Source organism: Triticum aestivum, chromosome 5B (genome assembly GCF_018294505.1).
Source record: "Triticum aestivum cultivar Chinese Spring chromosome 5B, IWGSC CS RefSeq v2.1, whole genome shotgun sequence".
Taxonomy (NCBI): Eukaryota; Viridiplantae; Streptophyta; class Magnoliopsida; order Poales; family Poaceae; genus Triticum; species Triticum aestivum.
Genome location: NC_057807.1, coordinates 596,249,203 through 596,261,758, shown reverse-complemented (window position 1 = coordinate 596,261,758; position 12,556 = coordinate 596,249,203). Strand labels below are relative to the sequence as shown.

At 49.2% G+C, this 12,556-nt stretch overlaps 1 protein-coding gene across 1 annotated transcript; it reads right to left on the bottom strand.

The window, feature by feature from the left end:
• Positions 1-8,954: 8,954 nt before the first annotated feature.
• Positions 8,955-10,362, bottom strand: LOC123117073 (E3 ubiquitin-protein ligase RNF144B-like). Its single transcript, XM_044537916.1, has 2 exons — positions 9,619-10,362; positions 8,955-9,245 (listed from the first exon to the last, which is right to left on the bottom strand). Exon 1 carries the CDS (start codon positions 10,233-10,235, stop codon positions 9,636-9,638), a length of 600 nt encoding a protein of 199 aa, XP_044393851.1. The 5' UTR covers positions 10,236-10,362; the 3' UTR covers positions 8,955-9,245; positions 9,619-9,635.
• Between the last annotated feature and the right edge of the window lie 2,194 nt (positions 10,363-12,556).

Here is a 12,556-nt window from a genome sequence, read left to right as displayed (position 1 = left end):
CCAGTTGCCGACCCTCATGGATCTGGCCATTGACGAGCTCCGGAATGCTCCATCAGAGATCTTCATTGGGTGCTTGACGCTTGTAGATTGCTGGATCAGATGGAATTCGGTCGTGTACGCCCGTATTTCAGCCGAAGTGACTTCAGAAGGGTGTGACGTGAAACTTCAGCAGCTGTTGAGATTATGGGACACGTCGGTACTTCGATTTCCATGGTGAAGACAATGGCGAAGAAGGTCATGTCGACTGAGGTCTGAGGCCTTCTAATGGCGGATCAAGTGTTCATGGCAACGAGGACTTTGCTTGGCGATTCGCGACTCGTAGCAGCGGCATCGACAAGTGGGGGCGACAACACAGGCGGAGTACAAAATCTTAGCTTTCTGGGTGAAAACCCAAGGCCTGGCCTTAATTGGTTATGCCTGGCAGTGACGTTGTTGAAGGAATTTTTTTTAAGAGCGCGGATCTTCTCCAAGGTGAAAACCTAAGATCTAGAATCGAGAGATGATGTTGCTTGTGCACTGTTTCCTTCTTGAAGGCGTCGCTTTTGGAGAGTTTGGACTTCAGGTATTGTCTAGATGGTGGTTCGTGCTGCAGCTACAAGGAATATGATCACTGTAGCTGGATCTTTCTTTCTTCCTTCCTTCCCTTCTTCTTCTTCTTCTTCTTCTTCTTCTTCTTCTTCTTCTTCTTCTTCTTCTTGTCTTTTGGATGTGTGCATCCTAATGTCTTTGCGACATTGTGTTGTTGCAATGGATGGGTGTAGTTGGTATCTCTATGATATTAATATATTTCCCTTGTAAAAAATGTAACTAAAAGCAATTCCACTGCTGCATGGTATCATGCTATGTGACTAAACTGAATGATCGAGGAATTGACTGAGGGATACATAAGCATGGACATTCGCATCCAAGGTGAAGTTAATTTATCTCCAAAAAAAATATTAGAAGGTTCCTCAGATTATACTATATTTGTAAAACAGAACTGACTCATCGTGGATCCTGGCTAGCTAGAACCATGTTATTCATAGGGATAATTGATTTTATGCCCCTAGTTGGGTCACACTCAACAGGTTTACCCATAGTTTTTGAAAATCCTTGGTCTTGCCCAAATGTGTCTGGTTCCCTTGTGCTTTTGCCCTTCCGTCCCAGTTCTGTCTGGTCAAAGGCGTTTGACCGTTAAGCAGACATTTTTTTGGACCAGTTTGCCCTTCCTTATAACTTCAATTAAAAACCAAAGAAAAAACTGGGACCCAACTAGTACAAAAGAAAAAAACAAATAGAAAAAAACTCTCTCCCCCCTCCCGCTTTCCCCATCCCGGCGCCGCCGCCCTGGCCATACGCCACCCGCGCTGCCTGCGTCGCACGCCCTACCTCCAGTGCCCCAACCACCTCCCTTTCCATCCCAGGCGCCGCCCCGCTCAGCTGACTGGCACCATCTCTCTCTCTCTCTCTCTCTCTCTCTCTCTCTCTCTCTCTCTCTCTCTCTCTCTCTCTCTCTCTCTCTCTCTCTGCCGTTGGGCAAGCACCAACATCACCGGAGAGCAATTGCCGAACTGCCGCTACCTCCATGGAAGCATCGGTGCCGAGCCGCGGTTCAAAATGGCCATGCTGGGTGTGGTGGCCCACACGCGCAATGGATCGGGGCGGCGCGAGGCGCTGGCGTGCCTCCTGCGGACGAACACGAGCGGAGAATGGGGCCTCGTCGGAGGTCAACGACGGCGGAATCCGCCAGGGAAGGCGAGATGGCTTCGGTTATGCAGATTCGGTGGTGGGTCGACGGATCTGGCGCAACTGCTCGCGGTGGCGCTTGAAATGGCCGGCGGGAGAGAACTACTAGGTGGCCATGACCTCCTGTTTCACGCAGAGAGAGAGGAGGCATGTAGGTGACACGGCGGCCTGTGGCAGGTCGCCGGCGGTGGTCCAGCGGTGCGGTGGTCTGGGCAGGCGCCGGATCGGCCGGCGCGGCGTGCACGTGCACCCTCTCCTGCCGGCGGCGCTGTCCGGGCTAGGAAATAAACACCTTTTTTTACCTTTTTTGTATGACATGTGGACCATACATAGCAGTGAGACATTTAGAAAAAAATGCATTTCAGTCTATGACTGATGGACCCACTGATCCAGTTGTCGTATTTGACCGGTCTTTGCCAACACGCACGAAGGGCAAACTGGTCTAAAAAAATGTCTGCTTAACGGTCAAACGCCTTTGACTGGACGGAAGTGGGGCGGAAGGGCAAAAGCACAAGGGAACCAGACACATTTGGGGAAGACCAAGGATTTTCGAAAACTAGGGGTAAACTTGTCGAGTGTGACCCAACTAGGGGCATAAAACCAATTATCCCTTATTCATATGTTGAACAACATAGCCATGAAAATGAATATCATTTTCTCCAACATGTCCTCAACATTCATGGTGCACATATTTCTGAATTCATATGTGCCATTTAAGTGGGCCATTCTGCAAGGGTTTCCAGAATCCATGACTACAAGCCCATCATAAATCCCTTTTCAAGTCATAGTCGCCTTTTCTCATTCTTGTGCACCTACACTCTTAAATAACCATACCACTCTCAACAGTCTTTCTTACTCTCTTATGTCACACAAGCTTGATCCTCTTGGCCAGAGTGCAACATCAGGAAGCTTGTGTTAGCTTTACTTTCTTCGAATGAGCGACATCAGGAAGCATGTTAAGCGTGTGAGGAGATTCTCCAGTCCAAGATAATATTGTCAAAGAGGGAAGTGGGGCAGTAGACTACACTAGTACAAAACGAACCAACTATAACGCCACAGCTCTTGTCAGTCTACGAAACCGCCTTAGGTACCACCTTTTCTCATACGTCTTGGCTAAAAAAGAACTTAGAGATTGGTTACACTAGAACGATCACATCTGATGTGTGCCACAAGATACATGGAGCATGGTGGTTCCTATGCACCAAAATGGGCCTCCATCTCTAATGGGTTTTCGTAGCTACGAGCGCACGTGTTACACCATCTTGGGCGATTGATTGTGGTGCGCCAGCCATCTGGACTGGATGGTCTATTTTGCAAAACCCCATCACAGAAACTCTAACTGCATGCGCAAATCAATCTCAGGCCCTGTCGCCTCCCGCTCTAGAGAATGTGGCACCAAGCATAGATGCATAGATAGACCTCGAACACTCACCGTCTAGCCTCCAGCTCAATTAACCGGTGTCGTTGCTAAGGGCATCTCCATGGCTGACCCGAAAACATGTCGGCATCCGTCCATGGACAAGGTGGGACCAGTCCACGGACAAGGGGGTCCCAAACACTCACCGGCTAGCCTCCACCCCAATTAATCGGTGTCGTTGCTAAGGTCATCTCCAAGGCTGGCCCACAAATATGCTTCGGCATCTGTCCACGGACAAGGAGGGACCAGTCGGCGCACGGGAGCCGGCCATTCTACACTGCCCAAATTTATCCTGCCCCAATTTTTTTAGCCCACACACTCAAATGGCCACATATATTGTCTACAATAGTTCAAATGTTCAAATGCAGCGATAGTTCTAATTAAAAAAGTTCAAATATTACACCCAAACATTGTTGTCCCCTTTAACTGCCCATAGATGCTCAATCATATCTTATTTCAGTTGCTCGTGAGTTGCTCGATGCCGAATTTGTTGATGCATTTGAGCAAACTCTTCAAATGTGGCCAGATTCTTATCAGAAAGTTCAATACAATCACACATGTTCTAAAATTCAAGACTTGCGGCAGCATCATCACCCTCATCCTCCACGGCCATGTTGTGCATGATCACACAACAGGACATCACCTCCTGCAAGGTCTTCGCATCCCATTGTTTAGCTGGTCCACGAACAACTGCAAAACATGCTTACAGAACTCCGTATGCGTTCTCAACATCCTTTCTAACTACTTCTTGTCTTTGGGCAGAGTGAGCCTTTTTCTAGCCAACTGGGCTAGAGATAGTGTTGATAAAGGTAGCCCACAGAGGATAGAAACCGTCAACCAGATAGTAACCCATGTTGTACTCATGTCCGTTGACTGTATAGTGGCAAGGATGAGCTTTTCCTCCAATCAGCTAACAAATAATGGTGATCGCTGCAGCACATTGATCCCATTGTGAGACCCAGATATTTCACTTGACAGTTGTCGAGCATGGAAAGTACTGTAGGAGCTGATGGTACCTATGTGGCTGTCGGAGGAGGGGTGCGGAATGCTGGAGGAGAAGAACTGGCTTGGATCCCGGGTGTCCATTCTCCCCGTCCCGGCGAGCGGCCATGCCCGCCTGCACGAGATTGCCCGTTGTTGCGCCAGGTTCCACGCCAGCTCCTCGCCGATCGCAGGTACAACGTCAACTCGCCCCTCTAGGACACATGGTTACATGGTTCCAGGATGAGCACGACATGCGCCGGCAAACCATTTTTACTGGCCATAGTCGTAGCCCGCCCCGTGTGTCCCAGAGTGCGCCCTGTGTGCCTTGTGTGCGAGCATCGAGCCCGCCAAGAGTGCGTGGCCTGACGCCGACGCCGTCTCCCTCCCCGTCGCCGCCACCCCCGCAGCCTCCCGCCATGATGGCCGAGGAGGAGGAGCGGCTCCTGCAGGCCATCATGGAGGACTCCGAGCGGGAGTAAAGGCGCCAACAGGAGGAGGAGCGGGAGGGTCTGCAGGTGATGCTCGAGCTGTCGGCCTCCGGAGACGTGTACGTGCCGGAGCTGGACGTTAAGCAGGAGGTGAAGGAGGAGCCAACGGGGGAGCGTGTGTTGGTGTCAAAACCGGCGGATCTCGGGTAGGGGGTCCCGAACTGTGCGTCTAAGGTTAATGATAACAGGAGGCGGGGGACACAATGTAGGTAATACCCTACTTCCTGCTTGATTGATCTTGATGATATGAGTATTACAAGAGTTGATCTACCACGAGATCGTAGAGGCTAAACCCTAGAAGCTAGCCTATGATTATGATTGTTCTTGTCCTACGGACTAAACCCTCCGGTTTATATAGAAACTGGAGGGGGCTAGGGTTACACAGAGTCGGTTACAGAGAAGGAAATCTACATATTCGAATTGCCAAGCTTGCCTTTCACGCAAAGGAGAGTCCCACCCGAACACGAGATGAAGTCTTCAATCTTGTATCTTCATAGTCCAACAGTCCGACACAAGTACATAGTCCGGCTGTCCGAGGACCCCCTAATCCAGGACTCCCTCAGCGTGCATGGGCGCCGTAGTCACCACCTCTGTCAACGCCGCAGCTTGTATAGCACGCGCCCAGCCCATCCTGGGGGACACCGCCCCACCTCTGGACGCCCCCACCCTACATCGACTTGACCAACAACGACGAGGATGGTGGCGCCTGAAGACGGTAGTTGCGCTGGCATTGGCATTGGCAGCGACGACTTCTGCGGCGTGCAGGGGGCGCATTATATTCTTTATATTCTTTTAACTGCATCTTATGTATTGTGCATGGGCCGTGACGATCAGTGGGCTGTTTAATTAAGTTTTTTATGTTTTAAGCTATTCTACACTGTTTTTTTTTTGAGTTTTCCATGCTTTTTTATGTTTTTTTTAAATCCTAGCACGGACAAGTTGGGGACGTGGCGACGTGTTGGGTGCCTTGACACTAGGCCGGCACAAAACGGACATGGGCGTCCATTTTGCCACCCCAAACGAATCAAATCCAGACCAAACGGACTTCCGCTTGGGGTCACGCGTTGGAGTTGGCCTCAGTGCAATTCCAATGGGTGCATATGGTGGACGATGTTTTCAGGTAGCTGCTCGAAAGACACGAGCTGAGCCATGAAAAAAGAGAATTCTTCTTGACACCGCCCATTCCTAGCTAGTAGCATCGTCCAAGAATAATCTATGCTATTAGATACTTCAAAGGCAGGAATAGAGCTCAAAATATGTTTGTTCTTGCTCTTCTTGTGGCTTGTTTAGCAGTGTAGGAGACATGGCGTGGATTAAAAAGGCAACAGAGGGATGAAACAGAGTAAGAAAAAAGAGAGGAAGAAAGAGTATCATGCACATGGATAAATAGATGCTGTGGAGCTTCATATATATCAGGGCATGGTGTACCTACAAATAGCGAATATTGTATCTCAACTGCCGCGCTCCTGTCTTTGCATCACTGATGCAATTAACTACTGCATTACCTAGGGAGTACAGTAAAGTACTACAAACAAGTGTCTTTTTCTCGAAAAAGTCCTAGAAACAAGTGTCTCTGCCCGTTGGTCCATGAAATTGATTTTTACTCAGTGAGAGGAGCCAACTTACTAGTCAAATGACAAATTTATCCGGTTCGTACTGGCCTCCACTTCATGCACGTCAGCATCTGGCTCCAGTTATTGCATCTCTCTGAGCTTCTTTATACGGTACACAAATACATTATGGTACATGTAAGCCTCGTGGACACCTTGTATATATACATACACACTTTTGACACCCTTGGGATGAGCCCTCGATTAATCGAGCAAAGATATATGACAACCCCACAACCAAACAGATGACACATACACATCACACATGTACCTAGCTAGGAATGAGTGGTACCAGGAAAACCCATGGCAGCATCCTGCGAGGATCTAGTTACTGTTGTTTACAGTGTGTTGATCCATGTTTCGTATCTCCTTGGTCTACATCCTGAGATAACAGGCAATGAACTTGACATAGGAAGAGGCTGACATAGGACGAGGCCATGCATTTTTCCAAGAGCCAGGCGAAGAAATATGGAGCAGGATTGGGATGAAGCACTGGTGACACCAAATTGTATTAATAGCCAACTTTTTCCTAATGTGATGGTAACTATTTGAATGTTCAGTCGCGTGGCAAGCATTGACCAGAAGTTGAATGATCCCTTGCTTCCATAATTTGAATGTTCATTCGAGTGGTAAACAAGGACCAAAAACACATATATCTAGGATAAAAAAAGAGTGGATAGATTGGAGGACTGTATGAATGGAGTTATGGCGAGGAGCAGTTTAGGGAGCATTTGGATCGCTTGCCTGTTTACCTCGCAAGGCTAGCCTTGCCGATGGAGGCGAGCCACATCGGCTCGCTGCCTCAACTGAAGAAAAAAGCTGGAAACCGCTGGTAACAAGGCAATCTTGCCCAGGAACTGAATCCTACGCTTCCTTGCTGGACCAGGCTAAGCAAGGGCTTGCCCGATAACCATACGCTTTCTAAATTTCTGATTTATAATTCATCATTTAATGTATTGCTTTATGAACCTAAAAGCAATTCCACTGCGGCATGGTACCATGTGTGTGACTAAAATGAATGATTGAGGATTTGATTGAGTGATTCTGCACAGCATGGACATTTTCACCCAAGGTGAAGTTAATTTATTACCAAAACAATAATATTAGAAGGTTCCTCATATAATATTATATTTGTAAAATAGAACGACTCATCATGGATCCTGGCTAGCTAGAACCATGTCATTCATATGTTCAAGTACATAGTCATGAATATGAATCTCATTTTCTCCACCATGCATTTCCTCAACATTCAAGGTGCAGAATTTTCTGAATTAACATGTGCCATTTAAGTGCATCATTCTGCAAGGATTTCCTGAATCCTTCTATATGCCCATCATAAAGCCTTTTTCAAGTCATAGTCGCCTTTTCGCAATCTTTTGCACCTACACTCTTAAATAAACATACCACTCTCAAGACTCTTTCTTACTCTCTCGTGTCACACAAGCTTGATCCTTTCGTCCAGAGTGCAGCATTGCTTTAGTTATATCCATGCAGACGTGAAAGCTTATGTTGCTTCACTTCCCTCAAATGAGCGACATCAGGAAGCATGTTAACCGTTTGAGAGGATTGTGCAGTCCAAGATAATAATGTCCAAGAGGGGAGTGGGGCAGTAAATACACTAGTACAGAATGACCCAACTATAACGACACATCTCTACCGAGTATGAAACCGCCTTAGATACCACTTTTTTCATACTTCTTGGGTAGAAAAGATCCTAGAGATAGGTTACACTAGAACAATCACATATGATGTGTACCAGAAGATATATGAAGCATGGTGGTTCCTTTGCACCAAAATGGGCCTCCATATCTAATGGTTTGTGCTAGCTATGACCGCATGCATTACACCATATTGGGTGATTAGATTGTGGTACGCCAATCATCTCAAGTGGATGGTTTAGTTTCCAAAATGCCATCACACAAACCTAACTGCATGTGCAATTCAATCGCATGCCCTCTCGCCTCCCGCTCTAGAGAATGTGGCACTAAGCATAGGTAGTAATGTAGGTTAGAAGGCAAAGAGGCTATGCTCATTAATAAGCTTAACTAATGAATTTCAGAGATCACTCCCCTTGTGAGAATTTAATGCCATATAGTGTTGTTTCATTCATCTTCCAAACTATTACCCCATTAGACTTTCTGGGATTGTTGCTCATCTCCATCTCCATGGCCCCATCCCCACCATCTTCTCATTCCTCACAAGATGTTGAGCACGTGTGGCTCATGCCATGCCATGGTTGCGGTTGTTTGCTGATAATTTTACTATCCTACCGTGGATATAATTCTGGCATCAGATTCTACAAGTGTCGTGTAATATCCATGGATCACTTGTTGCTTCATCCTCATTTCCATTCTGAAACATAGTGCAAAGTACCACCACCACATATGGGGCAAATTAACAATCATGCATATATGCTTGCCATTAATTAATTATACGATTGCCAAACATGGCCATGGCACGGCTATAGATCACCAGCCGACCACGCAGAAGCTTGACAAAGATGTTACATGTGAACGATAGAGAGGACGGAGAAATCCCTGGGAGAGAAAGAGCAGGTCAAACAAGCTATGGCGCTTGTTGAACTGCAATAGCGCCGTGGCATCGATCGCTGCTGTAGCGCTCCCACACTAGTGTGATCAATACAAATGATCATTTCTTTGAATACTTTCGGGCACAAATCTAACAAAATATGCGTTAGATATGATGGGTTGTGGCAATTTCACACTATGCTGAAGAACAATGTTTACTATATCAACAAAAGTTTCAGAATTGCATGTAGCAAAAACATTAAGTGTTTCAATTTCTCTAGCACGTACGGACCATATAATACTTCAAAATATTTCTCTAACCAGCCTGAATTTCATAACACCATGGCATGTGACACATATATCATAATGGTCACATGCTCACATGTCAACGAGATCATCTTGATCCTCACTCTCATCATGCTCCTCGTCATCACAAGAACACCCAGCAGACCTCCACTTAGCGCCACATCCATAGCAGAACTGAAAGTCACACCTGTACAATTTTGCAACCATCAATTCTTTAGCCATCATGACTTTCATGCAACAACGCTAACAACCTGTACCACTAAACAATTACTCCACAAAGAAAGCTTCTCTGGTTTGAGGTTAACAAAAAAGTATCTACACAAAATAACTCAAAAAAGCCATGCATCGTCTCGCTCAGTTTTTTTTTAAATATATATCTTCATCCCAACAGGGCCTGTCATCCCTATCCCTGCATTGATCTGTTAACAAGCTCTCGATTTTACGGTACCCAATTATTTTTTAGCTGCTCCGTGTAAATTTCATTGAACGTGGACAAATTTTGGTTGCAATTCTGAACCCCGCATGCAGTCACCCGGGAGAGAAAGAAGCGCAATATTTACCTGCAGATAATGTGCAGTCAGCCATCCCGTTTTGCCACGAAGAAGTCGCACTTGGGGCACCGCCTCCACTTCTTCTCTCTGGCCATCTCCATCAGCATCAGGTCCTCCCTGCTCCTGTCCCCTCTCTTGTACGCGGCGCAGTCGACGTCCGCGTGCCACGGCACGGCACACTGGGCGCAGAACAGCCGCCGGCACACCTGGCACTCCGACTGCGTCACGGGCTTCCCACCCTCACCCTCCTCGTCGTCCTCCTCCTCGTCCTCGTCGTCGGCCACCATCATCTCCGAGCAGTCGGGGAAGGGGCAGTAGGTCCTGCGCGCGCCGACGAACATGGACTCGCACAGCGCGGCGCACCACCGCTCAAACACGTCGGCCGGGAGCGCGGCGCGGCACAGCTCCGGGTCGAGCTTGCCGCCGCAGGACGCGTACAGGCACCGCACGGCGGCGGCGGCGCCGGGGCCGGACTCGAGCCTGGCGCGGACGTGGCCCGTGATGCACGCCCCGCAGAAGGCGTGCGCGCAGGCGCTGCCGCCGCGGTGGAAGTCCGACGGCGCCGTCGGCTCCGCGCAGATGCTGCAGCAGGGGTGCTGCGCCTTGTTGCCCGCGGTCTTCGCCATTGGATAGCGGTGCGAAGATTTTGATGCGTCGGCGTTGCTGACGGCTAATGCTAGGCCGCCTCGATCGCTCCGATACTTCTTAGGTTTTGTTGGGATTTGATCGTTTTGAAGCGCTTCCTTCCGGAAATTCAGGAGCTTACCAGTTACCCTTTTTTTTAGAATGGCTTACCAGTTATACCTGCTCCTCGAATCTGGACCGACTGTTTTTTTTTTTTTTTTTTTTGAGAAAAATCTGGACCGACTAGTGCAAATGCGATTCGTAACTCGGCTCGTTGGGTAGTTTTGTTTCTCCACGAAGAACTCGGCTCGTTGGGAAGTCGCACATGGCTTTGCTACACTTACGTAATCTTTTTACGTAAACTCCTTTACGAAACCGTCGTGGCATCTGATGATTTGTTAGTTGGAAATCAGGAGGGCGGGGCCCACAGTTAGAATAGGGAGCGGAGGGATTAGTGGAAGGTTTACGTAACAGTCCCGTAATTGTACGTAAGTGTAGAATTATTGGACTTTAAAATGCCCAGAGCATCGCTTCGGCCACCTTCCAAACTACTCCATCAGCGCACAAAAAAAAAACTCCATCAGCGTCCCTCCTATCCCTGCCCAACCGCTCTCAGACAAGTAAATTGCAAAAAACTACCACAATTCAGGACCCTAATTCACAAAATCACCACCATTCAGTTTTTTTTCAAAAACCCACCAACATTCAAAAAACGCTGATCACTTGGATAAGAGTAAATTGCTGAAAGCCACCACATTTGTAGCTAGGGTATTGCAAAACTACCGTTTTTGTCAAAAATCATAAAAAACCACCACCTCCGAGGCAAGTGAGTAACAGATTGCACTAAACGAGCTGCAAGCCGCAACTAATAGGAAAACTTACAGGGTTGGCCCACCTGTCGGGTCCACTTGGCATATCTACATGGACAATACGTTGTTGTGGCCAAGGGTCCCACATGGTAGCCCCATGCCTCTTACATCTATCTTCCCCTCCCTCTCTCTCCCCGTTGACTCTGGCCCTGCCCCAACGGCGACAGCCTCGACTCCTGGTTCCCGGCGAGGTAGGCATGCGAGGTTAACGGCGAACAACGCCACTTCAGCTCCGGTGAGTGCGCCTCCTATCGAGGTAGCCATGCCGGCGGCGCACGAGCCCGGTGAGCCGTGCCCGGAGCCTGAGCTAGCGAGCAGCGCCGCTCCAGCTCCGGCGATTGTCCCTCCCGTCGAGGTAGCCATGCCGGCGGCGCACGTGCCTGGAGCCCGAGCTGCCTGAGGCAGTCCTGCCGTGACGCGGCCCAATCTGGTTACAGCCGCCGGGATCCGCCGCCGAGATCCGGGGTGGTTCCGATGCCCACGTTTACGATGCACGCACGCACGGGGTGGTTTCGATGCCCGCGACCGAGATCCGGTTACAGCCGCCGGGATCCGCCGTCGGGCCCTCACGGCGGCTCCTCCCTTTCCTCCAGCCGCCTCCCATCAACGTGCTCACCCAGCGGGAGAAGGCCGGGTTGGCTGCCCGTGTCCCAGCGAGAGAAGGCTGGGCCGAGTGCGCGTGCCCCAGCAGGAACACCACGGCCATGGCCGCACCTGAGATGCACCACCGCAGCCCGCCGCTTCCGTTGGAGCTCCATGGCCGCACCTGAGGAGGACGGGGAAGGAGAAGAGGATGGGGAAGAAGAAGAGAGGGAAAAGGAGGTGGGTGGATGACATGTGGGACCCACGTTCCACGTCAGCAAAGTGTACACATAGACATGCCAGGTTGGACCGACAAGTGGGTCCCACCAGTCAGTTTTGCTATTTGTGCGAGATAATCTGTGAATTGGTGTGATTTGTTACTCACTTGCCTCAGAGTTGGTGGTTTTTTATGATTTTTGATAAAAGCGGTAGTTTTGCAGTACCCTAGCCACAAATGTGGTGGCTTTCAGCAATTTACTCCTTAGATAAACACTTGCTGACTCTAAACTGACATACAAGCCCCACTATAAGCAATGACGTGGCAACCAAAACTGACAGCGTTTGACTACAAATTAGTTGACCGTTAAAATAGACATGGGCCCACATGTCAGTGTGATCTTTTTCTCCTCTAAAAAAACACAGTCATAGCCATCCTACTCCCCTGTACCGTCCACACGACAGCCCTCGCAGTCCCAATCTGCACAGCAGCCGCCGACGCCCTGATCCACTCAACAACCGCCGCCCCGATCCGTAGGGATCCTGCGCTCCGGCGAGGCGAGGCAAGCCTCCGGCACCCTGCCGTTCTTTCTTCGCTCTCTGCTGCGGCAGCGGAGCAGCCGGTGGCGGTGGCCGGAGGGAGCAGCGGGTGGCGG